The 20,909-nt window shown below is 45.3% G+C and overlaps 1 protein-coding gene across 2 annotated transcripts in view; it reads left to right on the top strand.

Moving 5' to 3' along the window:
* The window catches only part of FERMT3 (FERM domain containing kindlin 3), a 333,595-nt gene that overhangs the window by 282,930 nt on the left and 29,756 nt on the right, over positions 1-20,909 (top strand). For both annotated transcript variants that reach the window (XM_068261020.1, XM_068261019.1), the window contains exons 11-13: positions 7,074-7,180; positions 13,879-14,082; positions 15,461-15,585. In XM_068261020.1, coding sequence (XP_068117121.1) covers positions 7,074-7,180; positions 13,879-14,082; positions 15,461-15,585 — 436 coding nt within the window. The remainder of the gene's footprint in view (positions 1-7,073; positions 7,181-13,878; positions 14,083-15,460; positions 15,586-20,909) is intronic.

Genomic DNA, 20,909 nt, shown 5'->3' with positions numbered 1-20,909 from the left:
AGTTCCTGGCCCCTGTTGTCGGACACGGGGACATGATGTGTTGTTAACCATGCCTACCTTTCTAAAGAAAATGACTACCTGCCTACCTTGGTTCATTTTTCGGCTGTGGTACTACCAGTGAGTTGCTGCCATGGTCCTTTTGTGCTGCTGAACTGACCACCCGCATTGTCCTCCTGACTCAGTCACTACTACTACACTCTGCATTCACACTGCCCGGGTCACCGGGCGCATCTAATTTTTTGGGCAGCACTATTACACTGTGGTACTACTACCACTGAGTTGCTGCCATGGTCCTTCTGTGCTGCTGAACTGACCGCCCGCTTTGTCCTCCTGACTCAGTCGCTACTACTACACTCTGCGTCCACACTGCCCGGGTTACCGGGCGCATCTAATTTTTTGGGCAGCACTATTACACTGTGGTACTACTACCAGTGAGTTGCTGCCATGGTCCTTCTGTGCTGCTGAACTGACAACCCGCATTGTCCTCCTGACTCAGTTGCTACTACTACACTCTGCATTCACACTGCCCGGGTCACCGGGCGCATCAAATTTTTTGGGCAGCACTATTACACTGTGGTACTACTACCACTGAGTTGCTGCCATGGTCCTTCTGTGCTGCTGAACTGACCGCCCGCTTTGTCCTCCTGACTCAGTCGCTACTACTACACTCTGCGTCCACACTGCCCGGGTTACCGGGCGCATCTAATTTTTTGGGCAGCACTATTACACTGTGGTACTATTACCAGTGAGTTGCTGCCATGGTCCTTCTGTGCTGCTGAACTGACTGCCCGCTTTGTCCTCCTGACTCAGTCGCTACTTCTACACTCTGCGTTCACACTGCCCGGGTCACCTGGCGCATCTCATTTTTTGGGCAGCACTATTACACTGTGGTACTACTACCAGTGAGTTGCTGCCATGGTCCTTCTGTACTGCTGAACTGACCGCCCGCTTTGTCCTCCTGACTCAGTCGCTACTACTACACTCTGCGTTCACACTGCCCGGGGGCACCGGGCGCATCTAATGTTTAGGGCATCACTATTACACTGTGGTACTACTACCAGTGATTTGCTGCCATGGTCCTTCTGTGCTGCTGAACTGACCGCCCGCTTTGTCCTCCTGACTCAGTCACTACTACTACACTCTGCGTTCACACTGCCCGGGTCACCGGGCGCATCTAATTTTTTGGGCAGCACTATTACACTGTGGTACTACTACCACTGAGTTGCTGCCATGGTCCTTCTGTGCTGCTGAACTGACCGCCCGCTTTGTCCTCCTGACTCAGTCGCTACTACTACACTCTGCGTCCACACTGCCCGGGTTACCGGGCGCATCTAATTTTTTGGGCAGCACTATTACACTGTGGTACTATTACCAGTGAGTTGCTGCCATGGTCCTTCTGTGCTGCTGAACTGACTGCCCGCTTTGTCCTCCTGACTCAGTCGCTACTTCTAGACTCTGCGTTCACACTGCCCGGGTCACCTGGCGCATCTCATTTTTTGGGCAGCACTATTACACTGTGGTACTACTACCAGTGAGTTGCTGCCATGGTCCTTCTGTGCTGCTGAACTGACCGCCCGCTTTGTCCTCCTGACTCAGTCGCTACTACTACACTTTGCGTTCACACTGCCCGGGTCACCGGGCGCATTTCATGTTTTGGGCAGTGCTATTACACTGTGGTACTACTACCAGTGAGTTGCCATGGTCCTTCTGTGCTGCTGAACTGACCGCTCGCTTTGTCCTCCTGACTCAGTTGCTACTAAAGTCTTACACTGCCCAGGTCCACTGACAACTCTGCTGTTATGTCATTGCTAATCGCTGCAAAAACTCCCCCCACAAATTACAAAAACCACTCTGGGCCTTTTTGGCGTCAGCCACTCATCCACCTCTGTGATTGCTTAACGTGTATTTCCCTGTTTAAAACCACTTATTACCAATTAACCACTTGCCGACCGCCCACTGCACATTGGCGGCGGCAAAGTGGCAGCCCCAGGACCACGTAACGCACATTGGCGTCGGGTCCTGAGACACTGTGTTGCCGGGGATCGCGCGCTGGGATGCACGCGCATCCTCCGGCAATAGGCTCCGCCCACCCGCGTCATCAACCCGCCGGCCAATCGGAAGCGCCGGCGGGTTGTTAACCTGACGATCGCCGAATAGGAAGCGTATAATACGCTTTGTAATGTTTACAAAGTGTATTATACAGGCTGCCTCCTGCCCTGGTGGTCCCAGTGTCCGAGGGACCACCAGAGCAGGCTGCAGCCACCCTAGTCTGCACCCAAACACACTGATCTGCCCCCCCTGCCCCTCCCTGCCCCCTGATCGCCCACAGCACCCCTCAGACCCCCCCCCCCCTGCCCACCCCCCAGACCACTGTTTGCACCCAATCACCCCCCTAATCACCCATAAATCACTCCCTGTCACTATCTGTCAACGCTATTTTTTTTTAGTCCCTAAACTGCCCCCTGGGGACTCCTGATCACCCCCCCCCCCCCACCCCTCAGATTCTCCCCAGACCCATCCCCAGAACCCTCCCCCCCTGTGTACTGTATGCATCTATCCCCCCTGATCACCTGTCAATCACCTGTCAATCACCCATCAATCACCCCCTGTCACTGCCACCCATCAATCAGCCCCTAACCTACCCCTTGCGGGCAATCTGATCACCCACCCACACCATTAGATCGCCTGCAGACCCGACGTCAGATCACCTCCCAAGTGCACTGTTTACATCTATTCTCTCCTCTAAACACCCACTAATTACCCATCAATCACCCCCTATCACCACCTGTCACTGTTACCCATCAGATTAGACCCTAATCTGCCCCTTGCGGGCACCCAATCACCCGCCCACATGCTCAGATTGCCCTCAGACCCCCCACCCCCCTTATCAATTCGCCAGTGCATTATTTACATCTGTTCTTCCCTGTAATAACCCACAGATCACCTGTCAATCACCTATCAATCACCCCCTGTCACTGCCACCCATCAATCACCCTCTGTCACTGCCACCCATCAATCAGCCCCTAACCTGCCCCTTGCGGGCAATCTGATCACCCACCCACACCATCAGATCGCCTGCAGATCTGACGTCAGATCACCTCCCAAGTGCACTGTTTACATCTATTCTCTCCTCTAAACACCCACTAATTACCCATCAATCACCCCCTATCACCATCTGTCACTGTTACCCATCAGATTAGATCCTAATCTGCCCCTTGCGGGCACCCAATCACCCGCCCACATGCTCAGATTGCCCTCAGACCCCCCCCCCCCTTATCAATTCGCCAGTGCATTATTTACATCTTTTCTTCCCTGTAATAAACCACAGATCACCTGTCAATCACCTATCAATCACCCATCAATCACGCCCTGTCACTGCCACCCATCAATCACCCCCTGTCACTGCCACCCATCAATCAGCCCCTAACCTGCCCCTTGCGGGCAATCTGATCACCCACCCACACCATCAGATCGCCTGCAGACCCGCCGTCAGATCACCTCCCAAGTGCATTGTTTACATCTGTTCTCTCCTCTAAACACCCACTAATTACCCATCAATCACCCCCTGTAACTGCTACCCATCAAATTAGACCCCTATCTGTCCCTAGGGCACCCAATCACCCGCCCACACCCTCAGAACGCCCTCAGACCCCAGCCCTGATCACCTCTCCAGTGCATTGCTTGCATCTATTCCCCCCACTAATCACACCTTGAGACACCCATTAATCACCTCCTGTCACCACCTGTCACCCCCTAGCACACCTACCCATCAAATCAGGCCCTAATTAGCCCCGTGTGGGCTCCTGATCACTCGGCCAAACCCTCAGATCCCCCTCAGACCCCCTTCCGATCACCTCCCCAGTGCATTGATTGCATCTATTTTCCCCTCTAACCACCCCCTGAGACACCCATCAATCACCTCCTGTCACCCCGCTAGCACTCCTATCCATCAGATCAGGCCCAATACAACCTGTCATGTAAGAGGCCACCCTGCTTATGACCGGTTCCACAAAATTCGCCCCCTCATAGACCACCTGTCATCAAAATTTGCAGATGCTTATACCCCTGAACAGTCATTTTGAGACATTTGGTTTCCAGACTACTCACGGTTTTGGGCCCGTAAAATGCCAGGGCAGTATAGGAACTCCACAAGTGACCCCTTTTTAGATAAAAGACACCACAAGGTATTCTGTTAGGTGTATGAAGAGTTCATAGAAGATTTTATTTTTTGTCAAAAGTTAGCGGAAATAGATTTTTATTGTTTTTTCACAAAGTTTCATATTTCACTAACTTGTGACAAAAAATAAAATCTTCTATGAACTCAACATACACCTAACGGAATACCTTGGGGTGTCTTCTTTCTAAAATGGGGTCACTTGTGGGGTTCCTATACTGCCCTGGCATTTTAGGGGCCCTAAACCGTGAGGAGTAGTCTAGAAAACAAATGCCTCAAAATGACCTGGGAATAGGACGTTGGGCCCCTTAGCCTAGGGGCCCAAGGCTGCAAAAAAGTGTCACACATGTCTTATCGCCGTACTCAGGAAAAGTAGTATAATGTGTTTTGGGGTGTATTTTTACACATACCCATTCTGGGTGGGAGATATATCTCTGTAAATGGACAATTGTGTGTAAAAAAAATCTAAAATTCGTCATTTACAGAGATATTTCTCCCACCCAGCATGGGTATATGTAAAAATGGCACTTCCAGTTTCTCTATCCGGATATCCGAATAGGTCGGATATCCGCGGATAATGCGTTCAGATATCCGCGGTCATGCGGATATCTAAAAGGTCGGATTCGGATATCCGAACCGGATCCGGGTATCTGAAAATCCGGATCCGGGTTAATTCAGATTTTAAAAAGTACTATCCGAGCAACACTAGAAAAGATGTTTCATGGGGTCTAACATCTGAGTTTTTGCATGGGGGAGAGGCATAGATGCCAAAAGTCCCGGAGAAAAATCTGGATTTCACGCAAAGCAGCGTTTTAAGGGCAGAAATCACATTGCATGCTAAATTGAAGGCCTAAAGTGCTTTAAAACATCTTGCATGTGTATACATCAATCAGGTAGTGTAATTAGTGTACTGCTTCACACTGACACACCAAACTCACTGTGTAACGCACCGTAAACAGCTGTTTGTGTAGTGATGGCCGTGCTGGACTGGCGCGCACCATGGTGAGAGTGCAGGCCGTGGCGGTTTTCAAGCCCATATGGTCGCCGGGCTGTGGTAGCTCAATGATAGAACAACAGTGACTGTCCAGCTGATCGAATTTGGTCTGTCCACAATTAAGCAACAACCTTATTATCTTGGGTTTCCCCCCCCCCCCCATATAGCCGGCGGTCATTGCTTCAATGTGATATGCAAGCCCCTTCACTGCGGCAAGGTAACGATCACGAAGGGGAATTGGCACATGTACATGCCTTTTGTTTTGTTGTTGCAGCTGCAGTGCAGCCAGAAAAATTAGGCAGGCATGTACACGCACCAGAAAAATTATTATAGCGGCCGCTGCTAATAAAAAATCCAGGAATCCGCCTGGAGTCTTGGAACCTGTTGGTGGTGGCGGAGAAGGCAGTCAAGCGGCCTGCAGGCAGAGATGCTGTGTGGGGACCAACTTAGTCTTGGGGCAGGCAGTCACACGATGTGCAGGCAGAGATAATGTGTGTAGGGACTGACTTAGTCTTCGGGCAGGCCTGAGCGTGCTTTGCAGACCATGCATCCATGGTCAGATGGACCCTTGACCCAACGCTGTGTGCCAGAGATGTCACCACTTGCCTTTCAACATCACGGTACAGTTTAGGTATCGCCTTTTTTGAGAAATAATTGCGGCCTGGTATGTTCCACTGTGGTATGTGGCTTTGCTTTTGTGTGCTGCTTTTCCTCAGGTGGTCATCCCATTGAAGTTTGTGCTTTGTAATCATGTGCCTTCGTAAGGTAGTTGTCCCTACACGGGTCTTGGTCTTTCCACGGCTCAATTTTCGGTGGCAGAGAGTACAGATGGCATTGCTCTCATGTGAGGCAGACACTCAAATAAAATTCCACACCGCTGAGCCCTGGGATGATGGCACTTTGGTGATGGCTGCCAATGGAGTGTTAAGTGGGGTGCCAGAATCAGAGCAGGAGGAGGAAGATATGTCACGCTTCCGTGTGGAAGCTGAGGAAGATGAGGTTTTCTGTGTTAAATAGTCAACTACGTCCTGACAATATTGGGGGTTGATGGCACGTGCATTCTTCTGAACACTGTATTTTGGTCGAGGGCCGCACAAAATCACAACAGCGCGATCTCGAACAGACCTGCCAGGTGGCCTGCCTCTGGCTCTGCCTCTTGTTTTGTCCATATTGGGGGGGATGAAGTGAAAGGTGTGCACTGTCTTGGCTAATACAATGTACGGTCACACAGGTGCAGTGAACAGGTATGCAGTGACTGGTGGTATTAAATAGCACACTGCATGCGCTCACGTAGGTAGGTGGGTGCACTGAACAACAGGTAGGTATATGAAGTGGTAGGTATTACAAATGTGCACCTGTTACACACATGTACAGTGAACAAGTGCAATGACTGGTGGTATTAACAATGTCAGCAGTTTTGCTAATGGAAGAGGAGGGGGGTCCTGAAAACACATGGGCAACGTGTGGTGGGCAACACAGGACAGGTCATGTATAAATGCACACACAACGGGTGTATTTATACACTGGGGAGCAGCAGCAAGGCGGCGGATGTGGCAAACTTGGCCGATTACTGAGAGATTTCATGCTGAAAGCAATTAGGAATCGGCCTGTAGTGTATGGGCAGCCGACAGATCTCTCTCTAATTAGATTTGATCCGAGAGAGATTTGTCTCTTGGTCGAAGCTACCCATCATGCTACAGTAAATGTATGGGCACCTTTATTTCTAGACTGACAACAGGAAAAAATGGAAAGTAGGTTAAATTAGTCCTTTTATTTATTGTGATTGCTTTGACAAATGTCTTAACTTTGCGAATTATTCATTTAAAATTCCATTCAGTTGGAAATAATTATTTAATCAGTGCCTTCATGCTTTTTTTTTACTTTTTTACTTTGTACTCCACCTAGGATGTGAAGTTACTCCAGAAGTCAATGTTGCTTCTCAAAAGTTCTGCATTAAACTCCTGGTTCCATCCCCAGAAGGAATGAATGAAGTTTACTTAAGATGTGAAAATGTAAGTCTCGATAAAATACTATATAGATCAATAAATACATTGATTCCATGTAGCACAGGGCATAGGTAGAGAGTTCCTCTCAGAAGCTCACCATTTTCTTCTTCCAGTGATCCCTTCCAGTTCTGACAAGATTTTGTCAGAACTGAAATATATCAGCTGCTGTCAGTTACAACTGAATGTGCAAGGTAATGTCCATGTTTCCCTATGGCTCAAGTGGGTGATATTACATTTTAACAGTAGAGATGGCTCGAACCTCCGATTTTAGGTTCGCGAACCTCGAACGCGAACTTCCGCAAATGTTCGGGTTCACGCGAACTTCGCGAACCGCAATAGACTTCAATGGGAAGGCGAACTTTGAAAACTACAAACATTTATGCTGGCCACAAAATTGATGGAAAAGATGTTTCAAGGGGTTGTCTAACACCTGGAGGGGGGCATGGCGGAGTGGGATACATGCCAAAAGTCCGGGGGAAAAAAATCAAGATTTGACACACAGCAGCGTTTTAAGGGCAGAAATCACATTGCATGCTAAATTGCGGCCTAAAGTGCTTTAAAACATCGTGCATGTGTATACATCAATCAGGTAGTGTAATTAGTGTACTGCTTCACACTGACACACCAAACTCACTGTGTAACGCACCGCACACAGCTGTTTGTGTAGTGACGACCGTGCTGGACTGGTGCGCACCATGGCGAGAGTGCAGGCGATAGCGGTTTTCAAGCCCATATGGTCGCCAGGCTGAGGTAGCTCAATGATAGAACAACAGTGACTGTCCAGCTGATCGAATTTGGTCTGTCCACAATGAAGCAACGACCTTATTATCTTGGGTGTGCCCCCCCGATACACTCATATAGATGGCGGTCATTGCTTCATTGTGGTACGCAAGCCCCTTCACCACGGCAAGGTAACGATCATGAAGAGGAATTGACACATGTACATGCCTTTTGTTTTGTTAGTGCAGCTGCAGCCAGAAAAATTAGGCAGGCATGTACACACACCAGAAAAAAATTGCTATTGGTTTTGTTAGCGGCCTTTGCTAGAAGCAGCCTTAAAAATTCAGGAATGCGCCTGGAGTCCTGGACCCTGTTGGTGGTGGCGGAGAAGGCAGTCAAGCGGCCTGCAGGCAGAGATGCTGTGTGGGGACTGGGGACTGACATAGTCTTGGTGCAGGCAGTCACACGGCGTGCAGGCAGAGATGCTGTGTGCGGGGACTGACTTAGTCTTCGGGCGGGCAGATCCATGCCTAGATTCATTTTGATAAAGGTGAGGTACTGAACACTTTTTTGACCTAGGCGACTTCTCTTTTCAGTGACAATGCCTCAAGCTGCACTGTAGGTCCTTTCTGACAGGACGCTTGAGGCAGGGCAAGACAGAATTTGGATAGCAAATTGTGACAGCTCTGGCCACAGGTGAAGCATGTGCACCCAGTAGTCCAGGGGTTCATCGCTGTTGTCTACATCCACAGTTAAGGCCAGGTGGTCGGCTACCTGCCGGTCGAGGTGTTGGTGGAGGGTGGATCTGGAAGGGCTAAGGCGAGGTGTTGGATTAAAGAATGTCCGCATGTCCGACATCACCATGAGATCGCTGGAGTCCTTGCCTGCGTGGACATGGGAGAAGGATTACTGGCAGTGGCACCTTTATTCCGTTGTGCTGTGACATTTCCCTTAAATGCACTGTAAAGCATAGTTGCCAGCTAGTGCAAGTGCTGCATCCTTTCTGCCTTCTGGTGAGTTGGTAACATCTCCGCCACTTTGTGCTTATACCGAGGGTCTAGTAGCGTTGCCACCCAGTTCAGGTCATTCCCCTTGAGTTTTTTTTATATGGGGGTCCCTCAACAGGCTGGACAGCATGAAAGACGCCATCTGCACAAAGTTGGATGCAGACGTACTATCCATCTCCTCTTGCTCTTCCTAAGTGATGTCAAGTAAGTTCTCCTCCCCCCAGCCACGAACAATACCTCGGGAACGTTGAGCAGCACAAGCCCCCTGCGATGCCTGCTATGGTTGTTGTTCTGCCTCCTCTTAAAAAAAAAAAAAAAACCTCCTCCTCTGTGCTGCCGCCGGTGTTGAGGAAACATCTGGTTCTGCTGGTAATTGATCTCACAACTCTTCCTCCTGTTCCTGTTTACGCTTCTCCACAGCTTGATCCACCACTCTACGCATGGCATGCTCCAGGAAGAAAGCGTATGGGATCAAGTCACTGATGGCGCCTTCGCTGCGACTCACCATGTTTGTCACCTCCTCAAACGGCCGCATGAGCCTGCAGGCATTTCGCATGAGTGTCCAGTACTTCGGCCAGAACAACCCCATCTCCCAGAGCATGTCCTTTTACTGTAGTTGTAGAGATACTGGTTCACGGCTTTCTCCTGTTGTAGCAGGTGGTTAAACATCAGGAGCTTTGAATTATAGCAAGTCGGGCTATTGCAAATCAAGCGCCAAGTTATTTCTTTACTGAATATTGGCCAAGGCCGTGTAAGACCACCTGAAATGCCCACACACCTTCCTGGACTGCTTCAGGACGTCCTGTAAGCCTGGGTACTTACACACAAATCTCTAAATTTTTAGATTCAGCACATGTGCCATGCAGGGTACATGTGTCAACTTCCCGAAATTCAAAGCCGAAATGAGATTGCTGCCGTTGACACACACCACGTTGCCGATCTCCAGTTGGTGCGGGGTCAGCCACTGATACACCTGTTTGTTAAGAGCAGCCAGGAGACCTGCTCCAGTGCGACTCTCCACTTAGAGGCAAGACATGTCTAAGATGGCGTGACACCGTCGTACCTGGCATGCAGCATAGACCCTGGGGAGCTGGGGCTGTGTAGCTGGAGAGGTGATCGCAGCACCAGTAGAGTAGCCCTGCCCCTCAGCCAAGGAGGAGGAGGACAACAGCGAAGAGGATGTAGCAGGAGCAATAGGAGGAGAAGGAGAGGTGGCAGCAGTCCTGGTGGTGGCAGGTGGCCTGCCTGCAAGCTGTGTAGGTGTCACAACTAGGTCCGCTGCACAGCCACGTACTCCCTGCTTGCCAGTGGTAACCAGGTTGACCCAATGGGCTGTGTAAGTAATGTACCTGCCCTGACCGTGCTTTGCAGACCAGGCATCTGTGGTTAGATGGATCCTTGACCCAACACTGTGTGCCAGAGATGAAACCATTTGCCTTTCAACTTTATGGTACGGGTTGGGTATCGCCTTTTGTGAGAAATAATTGCGGCCTGGTATCTTCCACTGCGGTGTCCCAGTTGCCACAAATTTTCGGAAGTCCTCAGAGTCCACCAGCTGGTATGGTAACAGTTGGCGAGCTAACAGATCCGCCAAGCCAGCTGTCAGACCCGGGGTGACTGGCAGACATTGGCTTCTTCCACTCAAAGATTTCCCTCACGGACACCTGGCTGCTGCTGTGGGCAGAGGAGCAGGAACCGCTCAAGGTGAGAGGCGGAGTGGAGGAGGGTGGCTGTGAAGGTGCAAGGGTGAAAGTGGCTGAAGAGAATGCACCTGAAGGAGGAAGAGGAGAAGGAGGGTGGCTTTGCTTTTGTGTGCTGTTTTTCCTCAGGTGGTCTTCCCATTGCAGTTTGTGCTTTCTCGTCATGTGCCTTTATATGGCAGTTGTCCCTACGCGGGTGTTAGCCTTTCCACGGCTCAATTTTTGGTGGCAGAGAGTACAGATGGCATTGCTCTGATCTGAGGCAGACACACAAAAAAATGTCCACACCACTGAGCCCTGGGGTGATGGCACAATGGTGGCGTCATCAGCTGACGTTGAAGAGCATGTTGGCTCGCTGTCCATATGTGGCGATACATGGCGCCAGACACTGCGATGAGCTGTTTCTGACGACGAGCTCCCCCTGCTTCTTTCAGCAATTTATCTCCTCCTACTCCTCTCTGACTCCTCCTCTGAACTGTCCCCCCCGTTCATCTCCTCTATTGGGAACCCACGTGACATTCATATCATCATAATCATCATCATCATCATCAAAATATATATTATATTTTGTGTTTAACTATATTACATATATATTTAAATTACTGTTATCAAATTCCTTTCATACCTCAATGACACTAAAATCTGACGGACTACATCATGAGGGGGGGGGGGGGGGGGTGTTTGGGGAGGTTCCCTCGCTTTGCCCTTTGAATGAGCTGTCTGCAGAAATTGGGAAAACTGGGAGACTAAAAAAATATACTTAATGGTGCGCCATCTTATGCATTTGGTGTAGTGTTTTTTTGCTTTGTTGTTAATTGGTGTTTTTAATGTTGTATTTTCTATATATTATATTTTAGATTATTTCAATTGTTTGTGAAGGCCTGAAGAAGTTTTTTTCCGAAACAACTTGACGTTGTCGCCTTTCTAAACAATTGTATACTTCATCATATGTTTTCTGTATCTAATCATGGGATGTTGTTTACAAAGATGAATCCATTTGAAGATTTGTGAATTCTGTTTTTATAAAATAACTTTTTGATACATTAAAATTTAAGATCATCTTGAAACTTTTTTGTTTCTTCAAAAATATTTTCTACTATATATCCTTGTTCACACATGAGCTGCCTGCAGAAAGCAGAGGAAATGTATCTTATGTGCAACATAAACATTTGTAATAGTGTACTTGAAACAAAAAGAAAAACCGAGAGCCCAATATAGTGCAGTAAGTCTAACAATTGTTGGCGAAATAATTAACAGATGTGGATATACTCACAAACACGGGTTACCACATAGGCAACCACTTGAAATGCAGGTGGGGAGTATTAGAACCTGACCCCACTCAGGTTTAAGAAGTCGCTCTCTGTAGATAGAAAGAAGGGGACAGTCCCCTCCACCCAAGGTGGACTATATACTGTGCAAATTTGGACAGAGGCGCCAGGCAGGTTAAAATGATCTAAAAACATCTAAAAAGGAGGAGTACAGGTGGACTTACCTCCTGAAATGATGGACAATCGAGATTGTTCAAATCGCAAATACCAATTTATTTTGGCACTCCGCAACGCGTTTCGCAGGTATAACCCGCTTCATCAGGCAAGGAGTGCAAGCTCGAAAAGGTCCAATAGTGGCAATGCGCCTCAGAGGCGCATTGCCACTATTGGACCTTTTTGAGCTTGCACTCCTTGCCTGATGAAGCGGGTTATACCTGTGAAACGCGTTGCGGAGTGCCAAAATAAATTGGTATTTGCGAATTGAACAATCTCGATTGTCCATCATTTCAGGAGGTAAGTCCACCTGTACTCCTCCTTTTTAGATGTTTTTAGATCATTTTAACCTGCCTGGCGCCTCTGTCCAAATTTGCACAGTATTTGTAATAGTGTGTAAAAACCTGACACCAGAGGCAATGCATATAACTCTGCTTCAATATTACACTGTTCTTAGCATGTAAAGAGAGAAAAAAGGGAAAAATCGAGAGCCCCCAATAGTGTATTATTGTTGGCTTGATAGACGTAAAAGAAATAAATGGTAAAATTATACTCACAAGTATGGGTTGCCGGGTCAGGCAACCACTTGTATCACAGAGGTGCCACGCCAGTACAGACTACTACTTGGTTGCTCCTGCCTGTATGTGCTTTGTCTGAGGAAGCGGGCTTGTGTCCCGTGAAACGCGTTGCAAACTGATTGTTTATTTGGAGTACTAAATTGATTAAATTTATATTGTTAACCATACAAAGTGGTCTTTTGCTTATTGTAGGGTAGGCAAGTCCACCATTGCCACCCACATTTTAATTGGTTTTAATTGGAATCATATTTTACTCTATTGGCGCCTCTATTTTTCTCATTACTGTTCTTAGCATGTCAGACTGCAAAGAATCACCTATGCAAATGAGACATTCCAACCGAAACTAAAATCCACACACAGTGAATTACAGCTTTTGCCTCTAATATTTAACATACAAAGTAGGAAAATTACTTTTACACTGCTACTTAGACATTGTTTGTACATTGTCATTTTAGAACACACGGTCCATTTAATTATCCTGGTTTCAGCATCAGAAACTCTTTGGTTATGTATGTAATGCTATATATTGGTGTATACCTTTGCCCTCTTGGTGATGTTTGCCTAAGCTATTTAGTTACGCAGCCTTCTAATCCCATCACACTCTGGAAAACCAGAGTGCTCATTTCAAAACAACAGCAAACAAACGTTCTGTAGTGATGCTTTTTGCCAGCAATATAGATGTCACCGTCTGAGATACATTTAAAGATATAAATCAGAGTGAGGAAAGATTTTACAATGGGCAAACATTAACTAAACCATTTTATATAAATTAATATTGTAAAATACAGGGTGGGCCATTTATATGAATGCACCTTAATATGGCCATTTATATGGTTACACCATTTTATTTGAGTGGTAAAGTTAACAAACAAAACCACCGCTATTGGTCTGACACCAATCCACATTGAATAGTTCCCTCCAAGAATGTTGGAACAAAAAAAATTGATGGTATGGTGTGGTATATGGGGTGTATCTATAGATAAGGTGTATCCATATAAATGGCCCACCCTGTATACTGTAAGCAATTTTAATCATTATTACATTCCATTAAGTTCCACTTTAATCATCATGTGAATCATGAGCAAATCCTAAAACTATAAGACAAAATGAACTTTAAAAACTCAAAGGAACTTATTTGCATTAGCTGCTAAAGTGCCTATTTCAGTGTATGTGCTATAAGCCCCACTATTTTTTAAACTATTTATCAAACTATTTTAGGAACAGCAGTATGCCAAGTGGATGGCTGGATGTCGCTTGGCGGCTAAAGGGCGTACTATGGGTGATTCTTCTTATGATAAAGAGGTGCAAAGCATTCTATCCTTCCTTGAGCTCCAGAAAGCAAATGAAAACACTGCAGCTGAGCCCATTAATATGCTAGCTTTGGTGTCCCCACGTTACCAAAAAAAGCTCAAACTCAAGCAGGTAAGGAAAATTGTGACATACTGAGCTTAGTGAAATTGTTAAGGTGTTCATGCACTTGTCAATTTTTACTGTCAATATTCAGCCAATTCTATTATTTAATTAGGGCCCGTTTCCACGACTAAGTGATGCGAATGCAGCTACCTAGCCGCATCGCATCACTTCCGCTGCCGGCCGCATCACTTCCGCATCTCCCGATGCAGAACTGTATTGGAGGAGATGGGACGTGGCTGCGGGCGGATGTGGCCGTGTGAGAATCTGCAGTATGCTGCAGATTCTCGGATCGCTCCGCACCGCTCGCACAACATGCACGCAGTGGAAACTCTTCCATTGCCCAATGAATGCCAATGGGAACATTTGCATCAGAAAAATTGCGTTTAGTGGAAACAGACCCATAGGCATTCATTGGAGTCAGTTTTTCTGCATCCACTCTGCATCCAATCTGCGTGTAGTGGAAACAGGCCCTTATAGTACATAAAGACAGTCCAGGCACAAGCTCTTTGACTGCTTTATTGCTCCATTAAGCCATGCTCATGTTGCAAACAGATACATGTTCAACATATGCATACATTTTAAACCTGAGGCTGAAAGTTGTGGTGGGGTCGGTGGGATTCGGGTGACCAGGGGATGATTGGACGGCACGTCCAATCAGCCCCTGGTCACCCAAATCCCACCCCACCACAATCTTCAGAATCAGGTTTAAAATGTATGCATATGTTGAACATGTATCTGTTTGTAACATGAGCATGGCTTAATGGAGCAATAAAGCAGTCAAAGAGACTGTGCCTGGACTATCTTTATGTACTAGGATCAGTTTATGTGTTTCACTGTATAACCAGATGCACATCTTTCTGCTGATGTAACTTGCCGCAGAGTTGGCAGGGTGACGTATATATACAGACTGAAGTGCAGATGCAAGCCTCCTTCCCCACATAGCTGAGTGCCGAGTAAATGTTATTATATTGTGCCTACCATTATTTGATTACATCTGCTAGGAATCGATGCTTTAACATGCCAAGCTGATGGATTATTTGATACATTTTGGCCAAGATTCAAGAACGGAGTGATTGTACTGGATGGGAGATATTGGTTGATTGATGGTGCCAGATCGAAGGTCCATAGTGCTGCACTACATTGAACAGTGCAATACTGCGGTTCGATAGATTGTTTTTATAGATTTCATGCTGAAATCTATAAAAAAATGTATGTGCAGTATGTGGAGTGATTCAATCAGATAGATACCTCTCTGATATTATTATCAGAGAGGGGTCTATCTTTTGGCCACATCGACCAGTTTGTGGCCAGCTTTAGGTTGCTTTTAGCTTATCAATTCTTTATGTAAAATGGTTATCTAAATTATGTTTTGGTTTTTTTACTTCAGTTATCCCCTCGTATTCTGGAGGCCTATCAGAATATTGCTCAAATTTCGCTAGTAGATGCAAAACTACGTTTTATTCAGGCCTGGCAGTCCCTTCCAGACTTTGGAGTGTCATATTTTATTGTAAGGTTAGTGATATCTTTGAGTTTCATTGTACTATTTCTGCATTTTATGTCTATTTCATTTTTTTCCATTTTTTTTACTTTGTATTAACTTAAATGTACAATATGTTTTTAAGGATATTTGTTGTAATTGTGTAATGCTTTCTGCACTGAATTCTAAATTTAATTTTCAGAGACTTATTAGTTATTTTTGGGTGCTCCACCAGTACTTTTACCTTGTATGGTCTGATCCAAATCACTTTTTCTCCTACATTTTTCCTGAGAGATAATTTTATCTTTTGTTTAAAATATTTTTTTTACTTTTTACAATTGAAAAAGTGCCAAAAAGTAGGTGAAATCATTGTAAAGTTATTATAAAGAACTGTCAAATTATTTTGAGTATTTTCTTACTTGCTAGTGGCTTAAACACATTTTATTAATACTATGTGAAAATATTACCAAGGAGAAAACTTGGAAAAAGTGAATTGGATAGGACCCCTAATAATTTATTAGCAGTCTTTTTGTTTCCTCTGTCAGTCTTACAATAATGGTGCTCATAGCCATAATACTATATAGGGTTGCAAAAATGTTACATAGTTACATAGTTATTTTGGTTGAAAAAAGACATACGTCCATCGAGTTCAACCAGTATAAAGTACAACACCAGCCTGCTCCCTCACATATCCCTGTTGATCCAGAGGAAGGCGAAAAAACCCTTACAAGGCATGGTCCAATTAGCCCCTAAAGGGAAAAATTCCTTCCCGACTCCAGATGGCAATCAGATAAAATCCCTGGATCAACATCATTAGGCATTACCTAGTAATTGTAGCCATGGATGTCTTTCAACGCAAGGAAAGCATCTAAGCCCCCTTTAAATGCAGGTATAGAGTTTGCCATAACGACTTCCTGTGGCAATGCATTCCACATCTTAATCACTCTTACTGTAAAGAACCCTTTCCTAAATAAATGGCTAAAACGTTTTTCCTCCATGCGCAGATCATGTCCTCTAGTCCTTTGAGAAGGCCTAGGGACAAAAAGCTCATCCGCCAAGGTATTATATTGCCCTCTGATGTATTTATACATGTTAATTAGATCCCCTCTAAGGCGTCTTTTCTCTAGACTAAATAAACCCAGTTTATCTAACCTTTCTCGATAAGTGAGACCTTCCATCCCACGCATCAATTTTGTTGCTCGTCTCTGCACCTGCTCTAAAACTGCAATATCTTTTTTGTAATGTGGTGAACAGAACTGAATTCCATATTCCAGATGTGGCCTTACTAGAGAGTTAAACAGGGGCAATATTATGCTAGCATCTCGAGTTTTTATTTCCCTTTTAATGCATCCCAAAATTTTGTTAGCTTTAGCTGCAGCTGCTTGGCATTGAGTACGATTATTTAACTTGTTGTCAATGAGTACTCCTAAGTCCTTCTCCAAGTTTGATGTCCCCAACTGTATCCCATTTATTTTGTATGGTGCTAGACCATTAGTACGTCCAAAATGCATGACCTTACATTTGTCAACATTGAATTTCATCTGCCATGTATGTGCCCATATAGCCATCCTATCCAGATCCTGTTGCAATATGACACTATCTTCCTGAGAGTTAATGATTCTGCACAATTTTGTATCATCTGCAAAAATAGCAACATTGCTCACTACTGCATCTACTAGGTCATTAATAAATAATTGAAGAGCACTGGACCCAGAACAGACCCCTGTGGGACCCCACTGCTAACAGTCTCCCATTTTGAGTATGATCCATTGACCACAACTCTTTGTTTTCTGTCCATTAGCCAGTTCCCTATCCATGAACACAGACTCTTCCCCAGTCCTTGCATCCTCAACTTTTGCACCAGACTTTTGTGGGGAACAGTGTCGAAGGCCTTTGCAAAGTCCAAGTATATCACATCTACAGCATTCCCAATATCCATATTAGCATTCACTACCTCATAAAAGCTGAGCATGTTAGTCAAACAGGACCTGTCTTTAGTAAACCCATGTTGATGCTGAGAAATAAGATTATTTTCTACTATGAAGTCATGTATAGTATCTCTTAGTAACCCCTCAAATAGTTTGCATACAACTGATGTTAAACTTACAGGTCTATAATTTCCTGGATCAGATTTTTTGCCCTTCTTAAATAATGGGAAAACGTGGGCTGTACGCCAATCCACTGGGACTCTGCCAGTTGCAAGAGAGTCACAAAAGATAAGATAAAGGGGTTTATCTATAACTGAACTTAATTCCCTTAGGACCCGAGGATGCATGCCATCCGGGCCAGGTGCCTTGTCTATTTTTAATTTATTTAGTCTTGCCTTCACTTCTTCCTGCGTTAAGTATTTAATATTACAGTTAGAAGATTGAGACTCTTCCGCCTCTGTAGTTTGCAACAGTGCTGTTTCTTTTGTGAAGACAGAAGCAAAGAAAGCATTTAATAACTCTGCCTTACCTTGGTCATCCACCATTGAGTTCCCATCCTCATCCTTTAGGAGTCCTATACAGTCAACCTTTCTTTTTTTAGAGTTAATGTACTTGTAAAACTTTTTTGGGTTAGATTTGATATCCTTAGTGATTTGTTTTTCAGCTTCAATCTTTGCCTGCCTAATTTCTTTTTTACAATTTTTATTGCACTCCTTATAATTGCTTAGTGCAGCCTCTGTCCCCTCCTGTTTTAAGACCTTATAGGCATTCTTTTTCCTCTTCATTTTATCTTTAACCTTTCTATTCATCCATAGAGGCCTTTTTTTATTCCTAGACATTTTGTTTCCATATGGGATATACATACTACAGTATTGATTGAGTATAAGTTTAAAAGCTTGCCATTTCCCTTCAGTGTCTTCCCCTTGTACTACATTATCCCAGTTCACCAAACTTAGTGCCTGCCTAATTTGAGTGAACTTTGCTTTTCTAAAGTTCATAGTTTTAGTGGTCCCGCTGCCCCGTGGCCTATCAGTCACCAGATCAAACGTTATCATGTTGTGATCGCTATTTCCCAAATGTTCTTGAACCTGCACATTTGATACATTATCTGGTCTATTAGAAATGATCAGATCCAGTAACGCATTCCCCCTAGTTGGTTCAGTTACCATTTGAGTCAAGTAATTGTCCTGTAGTGTTTAAAAAACCCCTCTAGGTTCTGTTTCAGCAGACATTATTCTACAATAAATATAGGAACATATTCAGATAGCAGCGTATGTGTTTTGCTGGGGTTCTGATGTTTTCCAGATCAAGGAAATTTGAGGCTCTCCCCAAGCTGTCTCCCCCACCCCAGTCTCTGGAGCAGTACATCACGGTTGACGGCAGGTCTCCCCTTGCAAGCTTTGGAGCCAGATCCCTCCTACCCCAAAGCAGGGATGAAACCAGGGTTCCCCTCACCCCCAACAAAGCTAATGGTGCTCTCCCAGTGACACTGTAGTGTACTTGCAGCAAATGGAGCATAGTCACCACTCACCTGTCTGGTCGGAGTAGTCAGTGTAATCCCTGGTGCCAGTCCTGGTGTGACACTCCAGATCTTGGGGGAAAGGGGGGGGGAGTGGGGCAGCTTTGAGAGAGACCTAATGCCAGCCCTACTGTGATGTAATATCCGCTCCATAAAATGCACAGATACTACCCCCCCTACTCTCACACCTTTTATACACAAATCAGTACCACAAATACCTACCATACTTTTTGCACCATAAGATGCACTTTTTCTCCTCTAAAAGTGTGTGTTCATTTGGGGAGGAAAAGGGCATCTTATGGTGCGAAAAGTATGGTAGGTATTTGTGGCACTGATTTGTAGAGAAAAGGTGTACTTTCTTTTTCTACATGCAGAATTTGAATTTGTGATTATTTTAATTCCAAAATGGATTGTAAAATATAAATGGTGTATTTCTTACATCAGATCTTAATCTATTAGCGTTGCTAATATGAAGCCCACCTATTCCTATGCTGAAGTATGATGAAAGTAACGAAAATCTATGGCTCTACTTAATTTTTCCATGATTGTGTTGCATTAAAACGGACCTGAACGCAGAAGTTTCTTTCTGCTCTAAAAGATATGCAACAGCATAATAACCTTTAACCTCCTGAGCGTTACGCCACTCAGGTTTTGCCAGTTTGTGCCCCCCAGACCCCCTAGAGATCCGATGCCTGAAAACCCTATAGCTATCACTAGGCTAGCTAGTACAAATGCCCGGCACCCCCCGATCCCCGCCACTCCCCTGTTTATAAATTACCCAGCCTGGATCCAGGGAGGCTGCACGATCGCTGGATCCAGGGGGGGTAATGTATTAACGGGGGGATCGGAGGGGATTGGGGGGTTCCTGGCACTTGTACTAGCTAGCCTAGTGCTAGCTAAAGGGTTTTCAGTCATGGGATCTAATTTATTCTGCGTGGAGGACTCCTGGGGCCAGGAAGCGGTATGCCTGACACAGTGTCGGGCATACCACTAAGGAGGTTAAAAAAAATATTTCTTTGTTACAGCTGATACAAATCCTGCAATAAATCTGCACTGTGTCTACTTCCTGCTTTCATGGAAGCAGACATATTGTTAACATCCTGTATTTACTAGTTAGCTCTCTGCCGTGGCAGCCAGTTGACAAAGCTGAGGGGTCAAATTACAACTTGTGCTTAGTCACAGGTTAGGGGGAATTAGACAGGCTAAACTTTCTAAATTCACTTTTTCTCTTGAGCTTCTTCCTAGGTAATATAGTCACACCTTGTCATAAAAAGCCTTTTAAGCCACCAGCAAGCAAGAAAATATGCAAAATAATTTTGATAGTACTTTTTGCCCAACGTTTGGGTACTTTTTCAATTGTAAATTGCTTAAAAGCTATTTCAAAGAGAATATGAAAATTATCTCCTAGGAGATAACTCAGGAGAAAAAGTTAATTGCATATGGGGCACAGGATGACCTGTGCAAGAGTTCAGGTCCACTTTAATACAGGATGCCCTCAAGATATTTAGTTCAACATTAAGAATGCTTTAAAATTAACAAAGTAACACAAAACATTAGCTTTCTTATACTATGGTATTAAATAGTTAATTTTTATTTTGAACTAGCTGGGTTTTCTCACATACTATTTAAGCCAGAACATGGTGTAAAGACAACAGTTTGGTGACAGACTATAATGTCCTTAAAGAGAACCCGAGGCGGGGTTCTTCCATCGCAATCCATATACAGAAGCTGGGTCTGTCTATAGAGCCCAGCCTCTGTTGCTAGTTCGTTTCCTCCAAAGACCCCCCTGCGCGGTGTCAGACCCCATAAATCACAGCCGCGCTATGCGGCTGTGTTTATCTCACTACTGTCAGTCTCGGCTGCTCCCCCGCCTGCTGAATCGCTCCGGTCCCTGCCCAATCAGCGGTGAGGG

This window comes from Hyperolius riggenbachi, chromosome 11 (genome assembly GCF_040937935.1).
Source record: "Hyperolius riggenbachi isolate aHypRig1 chromosome 11, aHypRig1.pri, whole genome shotgun sequence".
Classification (NCBI taxonomy): Eukaryota; Metazoa; Chordata; class Amphibia; order Anura; family Hyperoliidae; genus Hyperolius; species Hyperolius riggenbachi.
The sequence above is the reverse complement of the archived record's forward strand: the minus strand, read 5'-3'. Positions and strand labels throughout refer to the sequence as shown.